Source organism: Thamnophis elegans, chromosome 8 (genome assembly GCF_009769535.1).
Source record: "Thamnophis elegans isolate rThaEle1 chromosome 8, rThaEle1.pri, whole genome shotgun sequence".
NCBI classification, from domain to species: Eukaryota; Metazoa; Chordata; class Lepidosauria; order Squamata; family Colubridae; genus Thamnophis; species Thamnophis elegans.
This window is the reverse complement of record NC_045548.1, coordinates 59,574,349-59,596,319: the sequence shown is the minus strand read 5'-3', so window position 1 is coordinate 59,596,319 and position 21,971 is coordinate 59,574,349. Positions and strand designations below refer to the sequence as shown.

Here is a 21,971-nt window from a genome sequence, read left to right as displayed (position 1 = left end):
CTTTCCTGCTTGGGTGCTGGGGGTTGGACTAGGGTGCTGAGGGCATTGGATTGGATAACCTACCAAGGCCCTTCCAACTCTGTTAATCTGTTAAATCTGGACTTCAACTCCCAGAATTCCCCAGTCAACATGGCTGCTTGGGGAATTCTGGAACTTGAAATCTAGGATTCTCAAAGTGGTCAAGGTTGAGAAACACTTGTTTAAACCAGGAGTCACCAACCTTTCGGACCTCAGGGGCCATTAAATTCATAATTTTAAATCTCGCGGACCACCAATATGGTTTTAAAATATAAATAATATTTAGTGCAATATAAAAAATGCAAATAATTTTTCTGCGGACCACCAAAATTTTCTCACGAAGCACCAGTGGTCGTTGGTGACCCCTGCTTTAGACCAAGGAGTAACCCAAATATCCATTTTGGGCACTCTCCTATGGTTCTGTCTATTATGTATGTAGAAAAGGAGCAACCTTTATGAGCTCACCAGCGTTGCTTTGAATTAGGGTGATGATGGGGATCCTTAAGCACTGACCCCCCCCCCGTCCCCACCCATCCCACAAGGACCAGGAGCCAAAATGCAATTGCCCCAGCACGAATCGCACAGGAGCGTTTGAAAGGCCGGCAACAGGGGCTCCAAAACTACGATTCCCAGCAGGCTCTGCGCTCCTTTCCTACCCAGAATCCTTCGCGGAGTGGGTGGAGGGAGGCTCTGCTGCCACGGCCTCAGAGCTGCGGCGGCTGAAAAGGTTTAGAGGGCCGCTCCGGAAGCCCGTTCTCCTCAGCGGCGGCGGTTGAGGCCGAGGCCCGCGGCATGGAGGCGGCGGCGAACTGTTCGTTGCGCGTCAAGCGACTGTTGCTCGACCCCAGGTTCGAGGGCTACAAGCTTTCGTTGGAACCGCTGGCCTGCTACCAAGTGGGGCTGGACTCGCGTGAGTGTCAGCGGGGCGCCCGGGTTTGGGCTACGGGGAAAATGTAGGCAGCGATGGGGTGGAGATGACGGTTGCTGGGGGGAAAGGGAACCCTCTGGCTTGGCTCTTCCCGGATTTGCGGCCCTGCTGCAGGGAATAGGATAGAATAGAGCTGGTGGAAGGGACATTGGAGGTCTTCTAGTCCAGCCCCCTGAGAGGCTGGCTGGACAGGGACAGCGCTTCCAGGCGATCGGCCGGCCGACAGGAGGGAGGCAGGCAAAAGGGAGCAAAGCTGAGGATATGCCCATGCTGAAGAAAATGTTTTATTTTTTAATGTAGTGTTCTGCTGTTGAGTTTTTAAATACCGGGTTTTTTTTCCTTACCTGAGGAAGAAAGAACAACTCAATGAAGTCACCAGAAGTCAAATTTGGCTCAAAGGAATATAATAGTCAATAGTTGCTTGCCAGTTGTGAGTTAGGAGGCATATTGGATGGATGGATGGATGGATGGATGGATGGATGGATGGATGGATGGATGGATGGATGGATAAAGGAATGGATGGATGGATGGATGGGTGGATGGATGCATCTCTATGAAGCCACCAGAAGTCAAATTTGGCTCAAAGGAATGTAATAGTTGATAGTTGCTTGCCACTTGTGAGATGGGAGGCATATTGGATGGATAGAGGGATGGATAAAGGAATGGATGGATGGATGTATCTCTATGAAGCCACCAGAAATCAAATTTGGCTCAAAGGAATATAATAGTCGATAGTTGCTTGCCAGTTGTGAGTTAGGAGGCATATTGAATGAATGAATGAATGAATTGAATGAATTGAATGAATGAATGAATGAATGAATGAATGAATGAATGAATAAAGGAATGGATGGATGGATAAAGTAATGGATGGATGGATGCATCTCCATAAAGCCACCAGAAATCAAATTTGGCTCAAAGGAATGGGAAACTAATAGCCAACAGTTTCTTGACATCGAGATGGCAGGCATATAAAATTAATCAATCAATACATCACAATAAAATAAAACAGTCAACTAAACAGATAACATAAACAGAGCCAGTGCTGTAACAAAACGACATCTAACAGTCATCCAATTTGTTTTGGGATCCAGCAGCTCCCACCCTGATGCTGTTCTTGCTTCCTCAGATGGTAAAAATAACCCAGTATTTAAAAACTCAACAGCAGAACACAACATTTATTTACCATAATAAATTATTTATTTCCCATTTATTTGTTTAGTTATTTATTTTTACAAATAATTCAAGGCGATGAACATATCCGATACATCTTCCTCCTCCTAATTTCCACACAACAACAACCCTATAAGGGGAGTTGGGCTGAGAGAAAATGACCAGCCCAAGAGCACCTAGTCGGCTTTCTGGTCTCCTAGTTTCTAGCCTAGAGCCTTAACCACAAAACCAAACTGGCTCTATAGTTTTCTTGGCATCCTTAAAAAAATGGCTGTGGTATTTTTTTCATTCCCCAAATGAACGGAGCTCTCAGATTTCCTGTTAGTATCCCATCCAAGTTCTAAAAACATTAGATTGGAGTCTGCTTAGATCAGGATTCCCCAGAAAAATAAACGGGGATCCCAAAGGTGGATGAGAGTCATGAGACTATCCAAAATAGCAAAAATGTTCTTTGTAGTACTTTTAGTTAAGGATAAAGTTGTATTTATTAAATTAATTTCAGATAATAGCAATATCACTCAGACTTATATACCGCTTCACAGTGCTTTACAGCCCTCTCTTAAGCGGTTTACAGAATCAGCATATTGCCCCCAACAATCAGGGTCCTCAGTTTACCGACCTCAGAAAGATCAGCCTTGAGCCTGGTGAGATTCAAACTGCCAAATTGCAGGCAGCCGGCAATCAGCAGAAGTAGCCTGCAGTACCGCATTCTAACCTGTGAGCCACCACATAATAAATTCTAACCACTGAACCAACATCATAAATGTTTCGGATGAACAATCTGAAAATTCATGAGGGGATCGATGAGCTGAAATGTTTGGGGTCCCCAGCTTAGATTTTCCAGATTAGGCAAGATCATTTCATAAAAATGCATATTCATTTTTAACTTATCAGCAGTACTTATAGACATTTAAAATACAGTTAAAACACAATATAAATACAATATAGAATAAAGTCATCTAAAATATATTATATAATAAAACAGCATAAAAATAATAGGTATAAACATATATGGGTTTCTGTACTTAATTGTTCAATACATATACAGATACTTTGGTTTCAAATCTATAGTTTGGTTGTATATTTCTTCTGAATAGTTTAAAAGAAATATTTTTCAAGATGCCTGTAAATTTTATCTGGGCTAATTCATTAAAGGTAGATTTTAATGTACATTATTTCTCTACTTGAAAGAAAGATCTTAAGTCAAAGGGAATCAATAAGAAGTCAATTGAATTATATTAGGAAATTGATTGTTCTCTGATATTTTATTGTTATAATTGTATTTATAAATTAAGATTTAATGGTGATGATTTAAGGTGGTGATTTAAGCAAAGGTTAATCTTAGATAATGTTACTGTATAGTAACATTGCAGAATTAAGAATGATTGTGAGATAGACGCTTGTATATTATGTAACTACTGTAATACCTACCAAGGCTCTATCTTGGCACCTGTTCAAATCTTGAAGGAAACCTCATTTGAAAGGGTAGGTACTGCTATAAAGAACATGCAAATATCCAGAAACATTTATTTGGAAGATACTGGAGCCTATCAACCTTGCCATATAGGATCAGCTGGATAAATACTGTGGGAGATCCCTAAGATGTAATGGCAAACTAGTTGAACATGGGAAAATGATAATGCTTTTAATATACTATAAATAGGTTACAACATTGTGATGATTAGACAGCTTTTAGTATTCAGTATTCTGTTACTTGATAATCCCACTAATGAAAATTGAGTTATTTCTGATTATTTAGCTTGCTGTATCTATGTATAATATTAGTTTGTTTTGTTTCTCAAGAGATTTGTGGTCTTGGTGTAAGAAAATAGGTGTGGTAGATTTGTAGATTAAAGTTGCTGTCACAACTTAATTTTCTTTCTTTGTGTTTCTGAATGCCGAGGAAATAGAAGCTATGAAAGCTATTAGGAAAAAAATGCCTTTAAAACTTGCCTAAGTATTTAAAGAAAAGTTAGACAGTAGATGGCACTCTAATACTAATTTTGCTTATCAGCCTGGTTTCTATATATTTACTTTTTAGGTATCTTGCGCAAAACCTACAGTACCCTTATTTTAAATATATAATCAGGAAACTATGTTTTGAACAAGATCCATGAGTTAAATATTGTAAGTTCATTTCCTAAGTGGTTATGGAATATAATTTTCCTGTTTGTTTCCCCCTTCAGCGGTAGCAGAAGTCAAACTGAGAGATGATCAGTACACCTTGGAACACATGCGTGCATTTGGCATGTATAATTACCTACATCTTGATTCCTGGTACCAAGATAATGTTTATTATGTTGATCAGCTTGGAAGAGTCATGAATTTAAGTGTTACTTTGGTAAGTTCATTCTAAAATAAATATCCATGGCGGTAGCAGCAAACTGGGCAGATTGTCTCCAAGAGCTACATGTGTAATTTTCAGTAAAAATATTGTTTTTCACATTTTTGGGTCTCAAATTTAAATATTCAGAAGGGAAGTTTAAACTTCCATGCCTGAGGACTGGAGACAATTCTATGTCTAATCACAGCTGGCCAGTAAAGTATTCTATTCTCGCTAGTCAAAGCAAAATACAAAATTAACAATCTTCTCTCTGTTATTACCCGGTAGGTAATTATGAATGATCTGGATATTTGTCAAAAAGGCTGCAGTTTGTAATGTGTAATGCCTCTTCAGTTAAAGCTATGCACCTGTTTTTAATTTAAATATGAAAAGATATGAGAGATTATGCAGGTGAATATTAAGAAGTATATGTATCAATATTCCAGACATCTCATTCCAGAAGTGGTTCTAATTGATGTAATAGAAGGGGGGGGGGGGGCTGTGTTAATAACCAAAATACTAGCCATGCATTAATATGCTACGAAACTTAAGTCTAAAAATACTAGCAGATTTTGACTTTTATCCCGCTTCAGGGGAATACTACCCCTGTCAGAGGCAAAGGTTGCGTTTCCCTTAATCAGAGAACTTATGGATCAATCACTACACATTCTTGTTTAGCATATATTGCTTTTTTAATAAGGAGATTATGTTTTCTTTGGACTTCTTATCATTTTCAACTTTGTTTCTGCTTATTTTGGAATGTATAGACCAAAAACCATTACCAGAGTCCTCAGCTACACTGTTACAATTTTTTATTCTTTGTTTTTTGAGTTTAAACGCATTCTTGTTTTCCTCCTTTGTAGGATACTGCCTTAAAAAAACCAAGAGAAGTATTCAGGCTTCCGGCAGACTTATTAGCTTGTGATAATCGTCTTTGTGCATCACTACATTTCACATCTCCCACCTGGGTTACCCTTTCAGATGGAACAGGACGACTATATCTTATTCAAACTGGCAAGCGGGATGATGGTTCTTGTGAAAAGTGGGAAGTAAGTTCTGAGAATTTGTCTTGTGTTGAGAAGCATTAATTATATTTTCTCAAATGGTTCAAGATGCTTGGTTAAAATTACCCTCTTTCTACTGCTCACTTGCTTCAGTATAAACATATTGACTTTCATATATGTTTCAAATTGTAAGATAAGTGTTTTCCTCCTTGTTTCCTCATTAAAGACTGTTAATCTCATGAAACATAATTATTGTCATTTATATATTATAATTTTACAAATATATGATACACACACAAAACAGTTCTAGACAATGGGCAAAAAACCACTATCCCTAAATTAAAATTTGTTTAAGTCCTTGTTAAGTCCTTGTTAAATGACCAGTCACTTACTGATTGTTCTAAGTTTCAATGGACCCCCAAAAGCTATTTACAACCTGCAGTTCTGATGGCTGCACACCACTCAATCCCATTACCATATTTTGGATGCTTGATAACCAGTTCATTGTTACAGCTAGTTACAGTTGTGGTTACTCAGGTGACTATGTTTTTTTTATTGGTTTCCAGCAAAAAAAAAATGGCAGTAGAAATACATTTATTCACTTTACGTATATGGTGTTCACTTAACTATGATGCTTGCTTAACAACTATTGCAAAAGCGTCATAAAATCAGGTTCGGTCACGTGGGTGCCTTGACTTATGACCATCATGATTTATAATGGAAATTATTGTTGTGAGTCAAGGATTGCTACCTGCAAAAAATTAAATGTATCATACCATTAAATATAAAAATGTTTATAAAACATTACTGCTAGTCATAAAAAGATCTAATCATTAATGTTCAGAAATAGGTAAAATATGAAAATAAAGACAACTAACTATAAAGGCTAATAGTTCCTAGAAAAAAATACATTTTCTCTAAAGTATCTATGAAATATGCATTTTTGCATAGTTCTGTTGATTTCTAGAATGATAATTTTTGTCCAAATGCTAGATATGCAGATGAATTCATATAGAAAGTTAATTAATTCAGCATCATGTTGATCTTAATTCCATCATGCTGTAGCTAGCATCAAAAGTGCTATTGTCAAGCATTAAAGATTGCCCCATTTCTTAACATTTTCTGAGTAAAGAAATTCTAAATTACATTTCTGAAAGAAAAAGATACAGCGTAGAAATTAACTATTTCTTCTCCATATTTTATATAGCAAAATAACTAATGTTCAGAACAGTATCTAGCTTTTTGCTAGTTTAGAATCTTTAGTGGGTTTTTTAAAAAAAAATATCATTAATTCTTCTGTTACTCCTCAAATCAGCTAATAGTTAAGGCAGCAGGCTAGAAACCAAAAGATTATGAGTTCTAGTTCCACCTTAGGTATTAAAACCAGCTAGCTGACTTTGGGCCAGTGACTGTCTTAGCCCAACCCACCACAAAAGATTTTTCTTTGGAAAATAGGAAGAAGAAAGAGTATTAGGTATGTTCATTGCAGAATAATAATAATTATCATTATTAGCTTTTTCCCTAGAAATGGTGTTGAGAGTTGACTATAATAACTAAATTCAGAATTTGGAATATTCTGTTACTATTATTTATTTGTTTGTATCCTGCTTTTATTATTTTTACAAATAATTCAAACTGGCAAACATATCCAGTGTACCTTCCTCCTCCTATTTTCCTCACAGCAACTGTGGGAGATGAGTTAGGTTGAGAGGTATTCACTGACCCCAAAGTCCCTCGGCTGGCTTTCATGGCCAAAGTGGGACTTGTACTTACGATCTCCTTCCTTCCCCCTCTAGCCTGCTGCCTTAAATAATAGACCAAATTGGTTCTCCATCCTATCTTGTTATACATTCTATCTCAAGAGCTGCACTGATACCTTATAAACACCTGTAAAGCTTTCAGAGCTTTTTCAGTATTTCAGTAGAGTTTTTAGTATCTTTTCTCATTCATGTGTTCATAATCAGTCTTGGAATTTGATTCATAAAACTGGTTTACGAAAAGATAAACAAATTTCCAACTTGCCCATAGAGCTTTCTATTATAGATTGAGCAATATCTGTGGTGGCGGAGCCATTTTCCTGGATGATTAAGGAAGTGTATGCAAGGCATGCTAGTGTTCGTGGTTTGTGGCATAAAGCTACAATTAAGGGGATTCATCCATCATGATAAGTCAGTCCCTGAGAAAAAGGCTTGAAGGTGATATTGAGGAATATCATTGAAGTGATATTTTGCTCTTTGCAAAAGATTTTTAGGAATAAAAGATGGAGAGGCAGAATAGGTTTTATTGTCTAGACTCCAGATTTATGTGTAGGTTGCTCGGGATAGATGATTCAGTTATAAAGGTGGAACACATGGAACCAATAACATAGTTTGTTGATTTGTAGGGGGGGAGGGTTGGGAAAATCTTAAAATTGGAAGCAAATTACCATATAACATAAGCAACATCTCAAGCACTTCAAATAAGTATTTTATTCTGTTAGATGAACTGTGTGGATTGGAAATACTAGATGCTGAGTTACCACCACAAAAACACAGCCTGATAGTTCTATTAGATCTGAAGAATGAATTGTGCACTCAGAAAATATTACTCAGTCACTTACTAAAATTCCTTCTTTCTCCAGATTCTATTCAGTGAAGAATTTGAGACTCCTTTTATTATAGTCCACAGCCTATCGTTTGTGCAGTCGGGTGTACATTCAGTTGGTGTGTTGCTCTTACGAATAGAAAAGGATGAATTGGATGCACAAGGCAGCGGCTTTCATGTTTCATTGGAGTGGGTTACAATTGTGAATACTTCTAAGGAGGGTGAGTGTTTCACTTGGTTTTACTTTGCTGGTATATGAAAGAAAGTTCACTGGGTATCTATACATACTTATTACATTCTTACTGTAGGAATTCTGGAAACTGTTAACTTGGGGAATGGCGAAAGGATATGAATACAAATTTGCAAATACCTAATAGGCGGAAGGTTTGGAAGAGCTGTTAGAAAATATTTCTTAAAAGAAAATATGGTAAGGTGGGGTGGCATTTAAAAATAGTAGCAAATCACATTGAAATTAAATTAGTTTTCAGTACATGCTTTGTTATCCTTCCTGTTTCCCAAAAATGTATAGAAACAATTTCAGATGGCTGAAACAGACTCCATGTTACAGTCATCTTTTTGAATAGCTTTTCTCTAAGGCAAAGCCTGGAAATAGAAATGAGTCATGAAAATGTGCTGTGTGAATTTGAGCTAGTCACTTTCTCTCAGCCCGGCCTACTTCATATTACATGGAAAAATGAGAGGAGTGTGTCCTTGTTCTCTGCCTTGAGCTCTGGATATCAGGCAGGGTAGAAAATGGAAAGCCAGTCGGGTGACTTTGGGCTGATCACTCTCTGAATCCATCAAGCTTCACAAGAACATTTACATTTTTTTAAAAAAATATTTCTATCCCATCTTTAGAATTTTTACAAATAATTCAAGGCTGTGAATATATTCAAAACACTGCCTTGCAGCTGAGGATTTTGAGATATTCCAGAAAAATTGTTAGTAGCATAATTAACCTTGGAGCTATAAGGAGAATACATGTTCTATGTGCTCCTATATCTACATAACACTTTTCCAAGGACTTCATGTTGGTTCCTTTCATGAAGGCTATATTAAAGCCTTCTAAAGACATTGTCAGATAATGCCCCAAATTTTGGTATAATCAAAGTATTGTTGAATGTTTATCTTTTAAAAATGGGAGGGATTAAAAATTCAAAGTTTGTTTTTTAAATCAGGTGAAGAAGTGTATGAGGTCTCCAAACGCCGAGTTCTTCAAGGAAAATCTGTTCCTCATTATGCAGCTCTAGAACCAGATGGCAATGGCCTGATGGTTATCTCCTACAAGCCCTATACTTTTTTGCAGAATGGTGAAACCAAGCAAGATGAAAATGAAAAGGAGAAAACAGAAGCAAACAGGAAAGGTAACCTCGCTACAATTCATGCTATCCTGCAACTTTATAGTGGAAAGCATAATTAAAATCATGCAGGCTTGAAAATTCTTCAGCATAGCCATGCTGGGATGTAATCCCAGAACATCAAAAGCAACCTTGATATATTAGCTTGTCACACAGTTTTTACAGTTAAAGGAAGTAATTGTAGAAGTTAGAGTTACAATATATTTACCTGTATACAAGGGCATCTGTTTAAATATTTAACTTGCCAAAGCCTTCAATACTTATGATTGTAAGATTATAAGAAGCTATGATGATACAGAAATATGACATATTCCAATTTATATCCATTTATGCGAATAAGATAAGTAGACTTCCCAGAAGATGCTATCATAGTCTCGTTCAGACATAAATGATGGGTAATGATGTTCATTCAAAAGCTTCTGCCTTTTTAGCTAGCTAGCTACCAAATTTGCTAGAAAAGATTACATGCCAATAGTTTCATCTATCCTGTATAGCCAAATAAGGAAAAGTGATAATTTTATTTTAAAAAGTTGGTATATTATATTGATGGCTTAGTAAATTACAGTACATTTGTGGTACGTTTATTACACTATTAAGTTAGTGTCTAAGAATGACACTAATAATGTTTTCCAATGATTCATAAGATACAATTGTTGATGTGATTTTATAAATGGGAACAGTGAAGGAAAATATGACTAACAGGCCTGTCATTTAATTCATTGGATGATAATTGCATACAGTTCAACTTGCATTGGACTGTATCAACATAAATATAATTTCAAAATCGGTGGAAGTAACTGTTCTGCTCTTTTCTTTTTTGGTCATTCTTTAGCCTCTTGCCTCTAGTTCTGGGCTCCATGATTTATGGATCCTGAAAAATTGGAATAATTTCAAAGTAGGGCAATAAAGATGATCAGGGACTATAAATCTAAGTGAAGAAAAATGGAAAACACGAATATGTTTAACCCTGATAAAAAATTACTAATAAGGGATATAATTACACTTTTCAGTGCTAGAAAAGGTGTCCTGATGTTAAAAGCAGTTTGACCATGGAACCCCTCACCTGGATGTGTTTTAGTGCTAATTAGTTGGTCATTTTTCTAGGCTGCTTTAATTTGCATTTCTTCATTGAGCAATAGATTGAGCTAATAGCCTAAACTGCTCTTTTGCAACTCTTATTATTCTGTTTATCTATGCGTATTTTTAAATTCTCTTTATTTTTAATGATTATTTGTACTTCCTCGTACATTTTAAATGATGACTGACAATGTACTTTGAAGCTGCTGTTACTTTTCTTTTTCTAGTTTCAGGTAGCTAGGCAATGCAACATTTTATTGTACAAATAACTGGGTTCTTGACAGCTATTCCACAAATCTTTAATGTTTTAACCTTTACCTAATTATGTACTCCCACTATGTGCTTCTGTTTATAGAACCTCTATATTACTGGCAACAGACTGAAGATGATTTGACAATCACTTTCCGACTCCATGAAAACTTTACCAAAGAAGATATACATGTCAGCTTTTCTCCAAATCATCTCAGTGTAGCATTGAAAGATCCACAGTTTCCTATACTGAAAGGTGACCTTTTTTCATTGATTGACCATGAAAGCTCCACATGGATAATTAAAGAAAATAGGTATTTATTTTAGTGTTGTATACTTGATTTGTTGAATTTGTTACATTTTTCACCCACCTTCTGTTTAATGGGGAAAAGGGGTAATCAGATGGTGTCATTACTAAAATTTCTTTAATGTAGAATGCCACAATGAAATGAATATCAGTAGTATGTAGCATTCAACAAACAGTCCCTATATATCATTTAATATCTGAGTTTGTAAATAGTCACCCATGTGTGATTCATAAAATAATGTTGACTCGATTTCGTATCTATAACTGAAGTTTTTCATGTGGTCATCTATAAATCCACATGATCCATTCGCTTTCCTATTGCAGATGGTTTGTTTTTCTTTACGGTTTTGGAATTGATTTCAGTCATCAAAAATTGAGTATATAAGGCCTGGAGGCAGAGTTTCTTAAGGAATGATTCAATTCTAAACTGTTCCAGGGAAAGTGCACTATTTACATTATAGGTTTGAATTCATAGTTGGATTTCCTTGAAGAACCCTCAGTTACAAAGCATTGTGAATAGATTAATTTAATTTATTTAATATTAAGTCTTGTGTTCTATCCTTGGTTATGGCTTATCGATGTTTATCTATTTTATCCCTTCCCAGATTAGAGATAATTTTAATTAAGAAGGAAGAAGAGAAGCGTTTATGGCCAGAACTGATAATTGGTGATTCTCGGGGGGAATTTATTATGGACCCAGCTCAAAGTGCCACAATAGCTGAGCAGCTGACATATCTTACCTCTGATGAAATGGTAAACCAACGATAAAATTTGTGGTTTTAATTCATACCAAAATGTATTGTAATCTAGTGGTTAAATTGTATGTTGCATGATTTTTGAAATCATACTTTATTGGATATAATACAGCCGTGTTGGCAAATCTGTGGCACAGGGGGGACAGGTGTCACTTGTAGCCATGTCTGCCGGCACACAAGCTGTCAGTTCCAGGGCATATGCACACACCCGCCAGCTGATTTTCGACCTTCCGGAGGGCCAGGAGACACCATTTGCACCCTCCCCAGGCTTCAGAAAAGTCTCCGAAGCTTGAGGAGGGGAAAAACGGGCCCAATGGGCCTACCGGAAGTTTGTTACTGGAGGAAATACCAAGCTCAGGTTGGAGGTGAGTAGTGCAGCACGCAGTGGGGGGGAGAGTAGGGGGACGGTTTGTGTGCGCAAGCACGTGGGGGGGGGGGGCGCTATGCATTATGGGTGCTGGCAAGCATGCACACTCTTGCATACGCACCAATGTGGGTTCTAGATCGGCGCTGTCCACATGGACACGTGCAACACACACATGCGTCGTACCTGCCAGCAACGCCTCTGCAAGCCTCCGCGATGCTCCAGCTGCTCAGCGGAGCATCACACAGGCACTATATACGCCATGCGCGGAAGCGCCAAAGGCTTTAAAGGACAGGTAAGGAGCTCGGGCGGGTGGGTGGGCCCTCTGGAGCACCATACCAGAACAGTACCTGGTACTCTGGGCAGGCACCAGTACACCCGTACCGGGGCGTACCGCCTGCAACCCACCACTGACACGCACCCTCACATTTTTGGCACCCAACAACAAAAAGGTTAGCTGTCATACAGTGATTGGCTTTATATATTGTGTTTAGTTATCTTTAGGTAGGCAGGATGGGCATATCTCAGACTACAGATACAAAATTAAATCATTACACCTTGAAGTAAAGTTCAATATACATTAATTTAAAAAGGAGACAAAAACCCAGCACAGTAATCCTCCCAAAATTCAGAATTTTGAGGTTTTTTTTTAATGAGAAACAATCATTGTTGCCCAACCTGCAGTCTGAAATGTTTCAATTTACGGTGCAATTATCCCATATTCCTATGAATTAACTATATTCTGGAATTAAATCCTTTTTAAGGTAGCAGTAAAATACTGGATGCAATACATGTATTATAGATTTATTATTATATCACATGCTTCTTTTTTACTGCTATTTTATTAATGTTGGCTCACAGAATGCATAGAAAACGAAATTGAATTCCTGATTTCAGAATCCAGATCCTAACAAAGAAAATCCTCCATGCAATGCTCAAGAGCTAGAAGAATGCGACATTTTCCTTGAAGACAGTACAAGTTTGTGTAGATTTGACGGTCATACCATGAAGATCACTCATGTGGTAAGCATTAGATTATATTCTTAAATTCCATAAGGGTTGACAATTTGACAGAGTTCATTTCTTTTTTCTGTTGGTTTTTCTGGACCTTCTAATTCACGGGTGTTAAACTTAATCGCGTCACATGACGCATTGTGACTCTTGCCTTTACGGAGCATGACACATCCAGGTCATGGGCACAAGTTTGATACCCCTGTTCTAATTGGTTTTCCACCATAATGATGTCCTTTCCGACAGAAATGGATAGGGTCATTTTTTTTTGTGTGACTTTGGTCTTTTCTAAAACAATATGGCAAGTGATCTCTTCCCGAGTTACTTCCCTCAACCATTGCCAACATGCCTGATCTAGTAGAGCTGTCCCCTCAGCCCACCTGGTTCCCTGGTCTTCCCAGAATCTTATTTTTTTTGCTCCTCCTTAGAGACCACTATCAACGACAAACATGCTGTCACCAAGGAAACCATTCACCTTTATAATTTTCCAGCTCTCTTTCCTGCCCCCTCTTTCCAAAAGCAAGTTATACCTAGGACAATCAGAAAGATAATCAGTGAACATGCTTTTGTTTACAAATATCAACATTATGCAAGCAGTGGTTTTTCCGTGGGATTCTATGGGTCTGACGGATTTTGAAGAAGCAGGATAAAAAGAGTATTGACACATTTCTGAACTCTGATGGTGGAGAAGGTTCCTAGGAAGATCATGGGCATCAAAAAATACAACAACAAATGGATCATTGAACAAATTGATCCAGAGTTATCACTTGAGGCACAAATGACCTGGTTGAAATGACTGTATTTTGGACATATGTGAAGACCCATGTCTGTTTAGAAGTCTTTAATTCTGAAAAAGGTAGAAAGTAAAAGAAGGCAATGATTAGCAGTAAATTTCTGGACTTAATTATGGGGGTGATGGGTACACCCTTGGATGCCATGAAGGATTAGGTTGTAGAATGATCATCCTGGAGAAAATCTATCTGTGGGTTTGCCAAGAGACAACCTTGACTTATTGGGATATAATTGGTGAAGAAAAAAAGCTAGAGCTCTTTTTTAGCTGCCAAGTTAATACACATTGAATGGGCAAACTTGTTTATTCCACTAGTCATTTATTAAAAGAATACTGGATAAAAACATAGCTTCCAATTTGAGGTGCTATCCCTCAAATCAAATAGAAGAGTAATCTCCATAAATTTGTACTACTGCTTGCTTTCCTCATTGTAGCTTTCGATTTCTTTTATTTTTCCTGCAACAATCAATATTTGAATTTCCTCATGGTATTTTATCTGCACCATCATATGTTAGATGGCCACCAAGAATTGATCCATTAAACACTTTATCACTAGTGTCAGCTTGAACCCTTAAAGCTAGGAGGACGGACATGCCATAACATTTCATTAGCCAGGAACCACCCAGTGCTTAATAGAGCTCATTCTAATGGGTCATGTCAACCTAACTTAAAATCTGCTGTGCAGCAATCTACTCTTACTATCATTAAAAATAAACCTCACCTTTTCAGATTTCTAATACTTACGCAGCTTGACATTTAGAAGGGAATAGCAGAACGAGTATTAACTTCTAGCACGATGCAATCAAGATGAACCTATCTATAGGCTTACTGAAGCTTAGATCTTCAGTCTATATTAGCCTTTTCAACCTAGTGCTTTCCAAATACATTAGACTATAGCTCCCAGGAATCCCATTCTTGAGAGTTGCATACCACACAGTTGGTCAGAGTAAACAGGGCATAATTTTCAGCTCTCCCCCTTTTTTTGTTATTGTGCTATTCTGAGAAGAAAAAAGTTAAAATTTCCTCATATGTTGGGTGCTATTTTGGGGTGGGGCACTTAAGGGACATATTTTCTCTGCAAATTCCGATGACAAGGAAATTGAGTTTGAAAACTTTATCTACTCGATTGACAACACAAATCATGGAGTCGACCCTGATGGGGCTCGAAGTTGACTCAGCCTTTCATCCATCTGAGGTCAATACAATGAGGACCCAGATTGTTGGGAGAAATTTACTGACACTAGAAAATGTTCAGAGAGTGTCGTAAAGCATTATGGAGCAGTGTATAAGCCTAAATGCTATTGCTATTGAGTTTACACAAAAATGCAGGGCAACAGCATGTTGACTACTGAAGAACAAGATATAAGTCAGAACAGGGGGCGGGTTGCTGCCGGCATTACTGCCAATTTGGTGCATGTGCAATTTTGTGTAATTGCCTATGTGACCTTTCTTTTTTATGTTTAATGCAACTTTTGTTCCATTGCTTTTGTTACTAGGATAGAAAAAAAGTATAATATCTAAAATTATCCCTTGGTGTAATGAACTGTATTAAATTGCAGTGACTTTTTGGTTAATCATTTAATTATTCAGCAATGTAAGTTGACCTTTTGCATATTTCCATGTGGATTTTTTTTCTCAGTACAAAATGGGGTACACACACACACACACACACACATTATAACCTTATTTGTTCTTTTTTTAAAAAGCTAAAAGTTGAATTTTACAGGTGGAAAAGATATTTTTCATTTGCATTAACATTTTTCATTCCAATAACATGGACGTTTTCTTCTGTCTGGAGATTCTTTGTTCTTGATTTATTTCATGTGGATAAGACTATAACTACAAACTGTATAACATTTTTAAAAGGACACAGGCGATGCCTAAGAAATTATAGAACAATCAGATTAACATATTCCTGGCAAATTGATAGAAATGAGAAACAAGGAAACAGTATTTAAGCATAGAAAAGAACAAGCCTTGTCAAAAGGAAAGCAACATGAGTACTACTCTATTCCCCCCCCCAAAAAAAGACCTCCCCGGATAATAGGCCCAATTGGGCTTTTGAGTGCATGTGCTAAAATAAGCCCTCCCCAAAATATTGCAACACAGCAGCAACCATGCCACCTCTACACCTCAAAAATAATAAGACCTCCCTGAAAATGAGGCCAAGTGCTTATTTCGGGGATCAAAAGAAAATAAGACCCTGTCTTGTTTTCGGGGAAACACGGTACTCAGGTAAATTCTGCCACACCAAACTTTTAGAGTACTTTGAAAGTGTATGTATAAATATTGGCACTATATCTGAATTTTTGAAAAGTCATTGCTAAAGTTTCTAATCAAAGGTTTTTGAATCAATTTGCTGGTCATGGGATAAGAGGACCTGACATTTTGGGAATTGATAAGTGGGTCAACAAAACAAAGGAAAAATGGGCTTTTTTTCTCAGCGGAGGAGAGTTAGAATTTGAGGTGGGTTCATGTGAGGAAAAATAGGAGGAGGAAGGAATATTAAGTATGTTCACTGCCTTGAGTTATTGATAAAGTAATGAAGGCAGCATGAAAAACAGATCCATTTTGGGTAAATTGCTTTTGAACTTGTTCATAAATGATCTGAATTTAGGATGAATGAGCAGTTGGGCAGAAAGATGTCTGCACTGCCTGTTTTTCAGAACGCATAAACATTTGGCTCCTGTGAGCATCAAAATGTTGGAGAAATGCTGGTTTTGATCTAATCCAGTAAGATTTTCTTACAATCTTACGTAATTATAAATATTGCCAGTTATTCCCTATAAATAATTTTGCAGTTCAGAAGATGTAAAATATTTATCTGTCAGCATCTGCTGTTTATTTTGTAGGTACTAAAAACTAGAAATTAACAAATTCTAATTAAAGTCTATATTTTAAAAAAAAAACTGGAACATGATTTCTCCTATGCTAATCTCTCTATCTTTTGATTTTGATTTATTTAAAACATTGGTATGAAACTATTGAACTCAGCAAAGCTAAGTAAATACCTAATGGGTACGCAGTATGCTGTCTTCACGAGGTGACAACCCATGTTTCAAAACTTCCAACTTGTGTGAAATGGCCATACAGTAATCATGAAAAAGATCCCATTTTCAATCCCTTGAGAGTTTTAAAACCAAAGTTACATCCCTCTATGGTATAAATAACTTTCCTGGGGTTCATATAATGCTAGAGCTTCAGCTGCAAGGACAAAAATTACAAACAAAATGTTTGTAATTGGCATCTTGCTACTCAGAGCATACTTATGACACGCCTAGGCAACTGTAGTAATGCTCAAAAATTGATATAAAATTAAATATATTTCAGGAAAGAAGATACTGTGTTAAGAAGTTAACTGCTCTTGATTACAAATTCTGAACCTTGGTTTTCAGCAGTGAAGCCACTGTCTTTTTTATAAAATACAATGAAAGGTAGCAATAGCAATAGCAGTAGACTTATATACCGCTTCATAGGGCTTTCAGCCCTCTCTAAGCGGTTTGAGAGTCAGCATATTGCCCCCAACAATCTGGGTCCTCATTTTACCCACCTCGGAAGGATGGAAGGCTGAGTCAACCCTGAGCCGGTGGGATTTGAACCGCTAAACTGCTGATCTAGCAGTAGCCTGCAGTGCTGCATTTAACCACTGCGCCACCTTGGCTCTTGTATTGAATATGTAGCGTCTGGATCCTTTTTGACCACCTTATACCCTTTTCCAAATTCAAAATAGGGTAATTTATTTGTTTGGATTCCATTCAAAGTCTGAAAAAAAAATAGGTATGTGTTTAAATTGGCATAAAGATAGTTTTTTGCTTCTATTGGAAACAGCAGCTTTAATGGTTTGGCGTATCAACCCTCCTCATTAGGATTTCTATTGCAGCAGATTCTTTTTTAGTGTGCTATTGGCGTTTATAGGTCTGGGGAAGACAAATAAAAACTGCCTTTCTAAAGGAACATACAGCCAACCCCAAGTTCATAGACTTTAAATAGGAATCTTTATTCCAGTTTAAGTACAACCCACAGAATTCCACAATCTATATGGACATCCTACATAAAATTCCCATAATGATACCTCCAAAAATTTTATTGCATTTTTTCTGGCATAAGTCTTTTGAAATATAATACTGCACTGCAAGTAATAGTGAAAGAATTACTTTTGTTTCACTTGTACTGTTTTTTTTAAAAAAAAAAACTTGTTAATCATTTTGAATATTACTTATATTGGAAAAGGTTATAAAATTAATAAATTAATCTGTGTTTATCCAATAAGATTCATCACCAAATAAAGATCTGAACCTGTAGATCCAGCATTAAAAACACTACACCAAACTGAATCGGGGCGCACAACTGACTATAATCAGTTTTATATAGTGTGTGCTAATCCTCCAGTCCCCAAATCCTAATCCTTTAGAGCAGATCAGAACTGGGCTGGAAAATGCAATATACAGAGGTTTGGACTGGTCAACTTTTTTTTTTTTACTAATATCACTGTGTTCTGTATAGCCAGTTAGTAATTTCTGTATTGGTAATAAAGAAGATTGCTTTTCTTAATCCTGCAGGTAAACCTTGGAAGCAATCAGTATCTTTTCTCAGCAGTTGTAGATCCTAAGGAAATGCCGTGCTTCTGCTTACGCCATGATGTTGATGCTCTTCTCTGGCAGCCTCGCCCAGATCAGCAAGACAAATGGGAGCATATTTCTACTTTCAATGCCTTAGGTAAGAGAAAAGGTCTACACAGTATTGTTCTCTGATTGAACAATTGAAGCACTTTTCCACTTAGTTCAGTCATCTGTGTTCATATAGCAAAGTTCCCAATGAAAATTTGTTTGGGCTGAGTTTTGGAAATGGTTATCCCCAGAGGTGGGATTCACAGAAGTCTACCACCAGTTTGCCCCGCACACTCATTCTCGCTTCGTGAGCATGCGCACATTCCACGCATGCACTTTGCTCACACATGCAGCTTGCATGCATGCTCACAGCTTCGAAAATGTAGCTAAATGGAACAGTGTAGAGCCGCAGCGGTTGGGCGGGGCTGGCCCACCCACAGGTCGCTGCTACCAGTTCGCCCGAACCGGTCCAAACCGGCTGAATACCACCTCTGGTTATCTCAGAAAATAGCAATCTTATGATAAACGAGGTCAGTAGAGTAATTGAAGTGTTGTCTCATCAAATCTATTTTTCTTTTTTAAGAATTAGAAGCTAGCTTTGTAGAAGAAAGCTTCTGAAATGTTAGGGAAAATATGGAGAGAATAAATTTGTCCATTGCTGCAAGCGTGGACTACATCCAGTTGAGAATAAAAGCCCAAATTAAATGAAATCTTCCTGAAGAAACTGATATTTCCAACATCTTTAGGCTGAGTTACCTTGAACAGATTCTAGTCAGCAAAAGTTATTTGTGATAGTCATAAAATCCTGGTAATCGAAGGTTGGAACACCCATTTTTACCAGAGAATCTGACATCCTCTAAAAGACAGCTTAAACTTTAGATGTTAATTCCACCCTCTCTCTAATGTGTAGTTTCATTAGCTGTTTTTGAAAATACGTTTTCGGTATTGCCTCTGTGTACATTTGTAGAGACACCCACATTTTTCAGTGGTTTTAAATTGTGCTTTGCTCTTATTATAAAATTCTTTGCATGATATGTATGCATTGCAGAGTGAAATGGAAACATTTATACCAATAACAAACCTGGTCTGTAAAAGAAGAAATTTAATTTCTGTTGATATTGCCTGGAAAGGTGAAAATAGAAGTATATCAGTGAATAGCTTAAAAGCTTAAAAGTGCTATTTGGAAGAAAAAACAACCTAAAATGCCCACGATTTTTGTTATGTTTCAGATAGCTAGAATGAAATCTGGCCTTTTTGTTTTGGCTTCATCTTAAGAGTTTGATTAAAAACTAGCAATATTTTCCTTCTCGTTTATTAGCCTGTTGCAACATGGCATACAACATAACACTTTGGTGATAATCTGTTCCAGTAATTGGTTCCAAAGAAAATATGGCTCCACTTTTCCCATGTATAATGAAAGATTTGAAAATATCTTGCCAGCTGCACAATTATAGGGCTTAGACAGATGTGTCAAAGATAATCAGGGTAATTCTTTAAGCTTTAGAAACTCATTTTCATTTGATGTTTACTTTGAATTAGAATGAGAGCAACATATCATAGAGTTCAAATGCTGCGTTGAAAAGCTCTGGAGTGCCAGTCTAGATATGAGGTTCCACTAATGTATTTTTAATATGCTGTCCTCTTAGCATGTTTGCCATAGCTGTATGGCCTTGTTGTTTCCAAAATCTATTCTATTAGAGCAAGGGTGTCAAAATTGATTTCATTGAGGGCCACACTCAGGGTTGTGTTTGAACTTGGGGAGTTGGGAGTGGCCAACTAGATGTCACTTATGTCAGGAGCACTGGTGGTGACTTGAGTGCTCTGCTAGTGACAACGGGCTCCTGAGTGCCATTTTCAGCTGCAACGGCCTCCTGCAATCTTCTGCCAGTGAAAACGGAGCTTGGGAGGGCCGCCATGGCCCTCCCAAGCTACATTTTTGCTGGCAGAGGCACTGTGGGCCGGTCCTTCACTGTTTCCAGGGCAGTCCTGCGGGCCACATCTAAGCGCCCCACAGGCCAGATCCGGCCCCCAGGCCTTGAATTTGATACTCCTGTGTGCATTAGTCCCAAAGAAAATGTTCCCCATACATATCTTACACTGCACAAAATAAGAGAGCAAAAGCTCACACAATGACAACTGGTCTGTGAGATAAAAAATATTAATAATTTACTTTTGCTGGCTCTTTGCATTTTAGGTTATGTGCAGGCATCCAAGCGGGACAAGAAATTCATGGCTTGTGCACCAGACCACTCATATTCTGCCCTTTGCGAGTGCCAGCGAAGAGTGTTCTTTTATCGCCAGCCAAGCCCTCTAACTACTGTTCTCTACAACCGAAAGGAAGGCAGACAAGTTGATCAGCTTGCTAAACAGTTGGTAGCAACTCTGGAAACACATGATCCTTTTTTGGGTTTTCAAGCAACAAATGAGAGGTTGTATGTTCTCACAACCAAAATTCTATTTATAATAAAAGTAAGCAATGAGAATTAATCATGGTCTCATAATGACTACATATATCATTGATCTCTCTGCATTTGTAACTGAGCTCCAGTTATGACTCCATAACGTAGCGCAGAAGTACAAAATACCAGTATCAACTATATTGCAAAGATATAATGTGTACTGTCTCCTAAAGGATGACCAATGTTGTTCTGCTGTATATTTAGGAGAGAAGCATTTGGAGATTTATTTTTTAATAAATGTAGTATTATTTTCAAATTACCTTAAAGCTTTTTATTGTGGCTGTTTCTATTTGGTCTCCTGAATCAGTTAAGACATTCTGAAAATGTCATTTGCAGCTAAGTAAATATATTTTTAGTTTTGTTTTAATTGGTTTTTTTTTAACATTTTCTTTAAATGTTTTTCCTAAATGCTTGCATTGGCTCATTGAACAAATCAGACTGAATATGTACATCCACTTTTCTTAAGCATACTTTTAATTGAAGCTCAAAATTCTCATTATGTGCAAATGTGGTAATTGCAGTTGGATTGTATCTGATTTCCGGAGGCAAATCCTCATCCATTTGAGAAATAAAATAGTTTTTTAAAAAATGAAAAGGTTTCAGTGTTTTTTACCCTGACATTCAAAAAGGATTTGAGAAAATTTAAAGATTTGTTACAAATTGTCTTCTCTGAGCTGGTACTATTTGAAAAAGATTGTGAGTTAAAATGGCTGTATATAAGTTTTTACTAGTAGGAACAATCTTACCAAAACCCATTAAAGATAATCTGGCTGGGAAAGTAGATTTTACCATGGGATAAAAGAACAAAACATATTTTGTACAAGACTTCCAGTTACTACAACTGTGAAGCCAATAATTTTCAAAAATGTTCATGTGCTAGTTTAAAGCAAAATTGCAGCAAAAGCTATTCCTTTCTCTAGACTGCCTTTTTACTATATACTAGTAAGAGGAAAGAGGCAGCTAAGATA

General features: G+C 37.2%; 1 protein-coding gene across 1 annotated transcript; it reads left to right on the top strand.

The window, feature by feature from the left end:
- Positions 1–691: 691 nt before the first annotated feature.
- NUDCD1 (NudC domain containing 1) lies at positions 692–21,573 on the top strand. Its single transcript, XM_032223064.1, has 10 exons — positions 692–928; positions 4,303–4,457; positions 5,303–5,488; positions 8,064–8,247; positions 9,205–9,390; positions 10,817–11,024; positions 11,623–11,770; positions 13,034–13,159; positions 18,497–18,653; positions 20,739–21,573. The coding sequence occupies exons 1-10, from the start codon at positions 811–813 to the stop codon at positions 21,029–21,031; spliced, it is 1,761 nt and encodes a 586-aa protein (XP_032078955.1). The 5' UTR covers positions 692–810; the 3' UTR covers positions 21,032–21,573.
- The last annotated feature ends 398 nt before the right edge of the window (positions 21,574–21,971 follow it).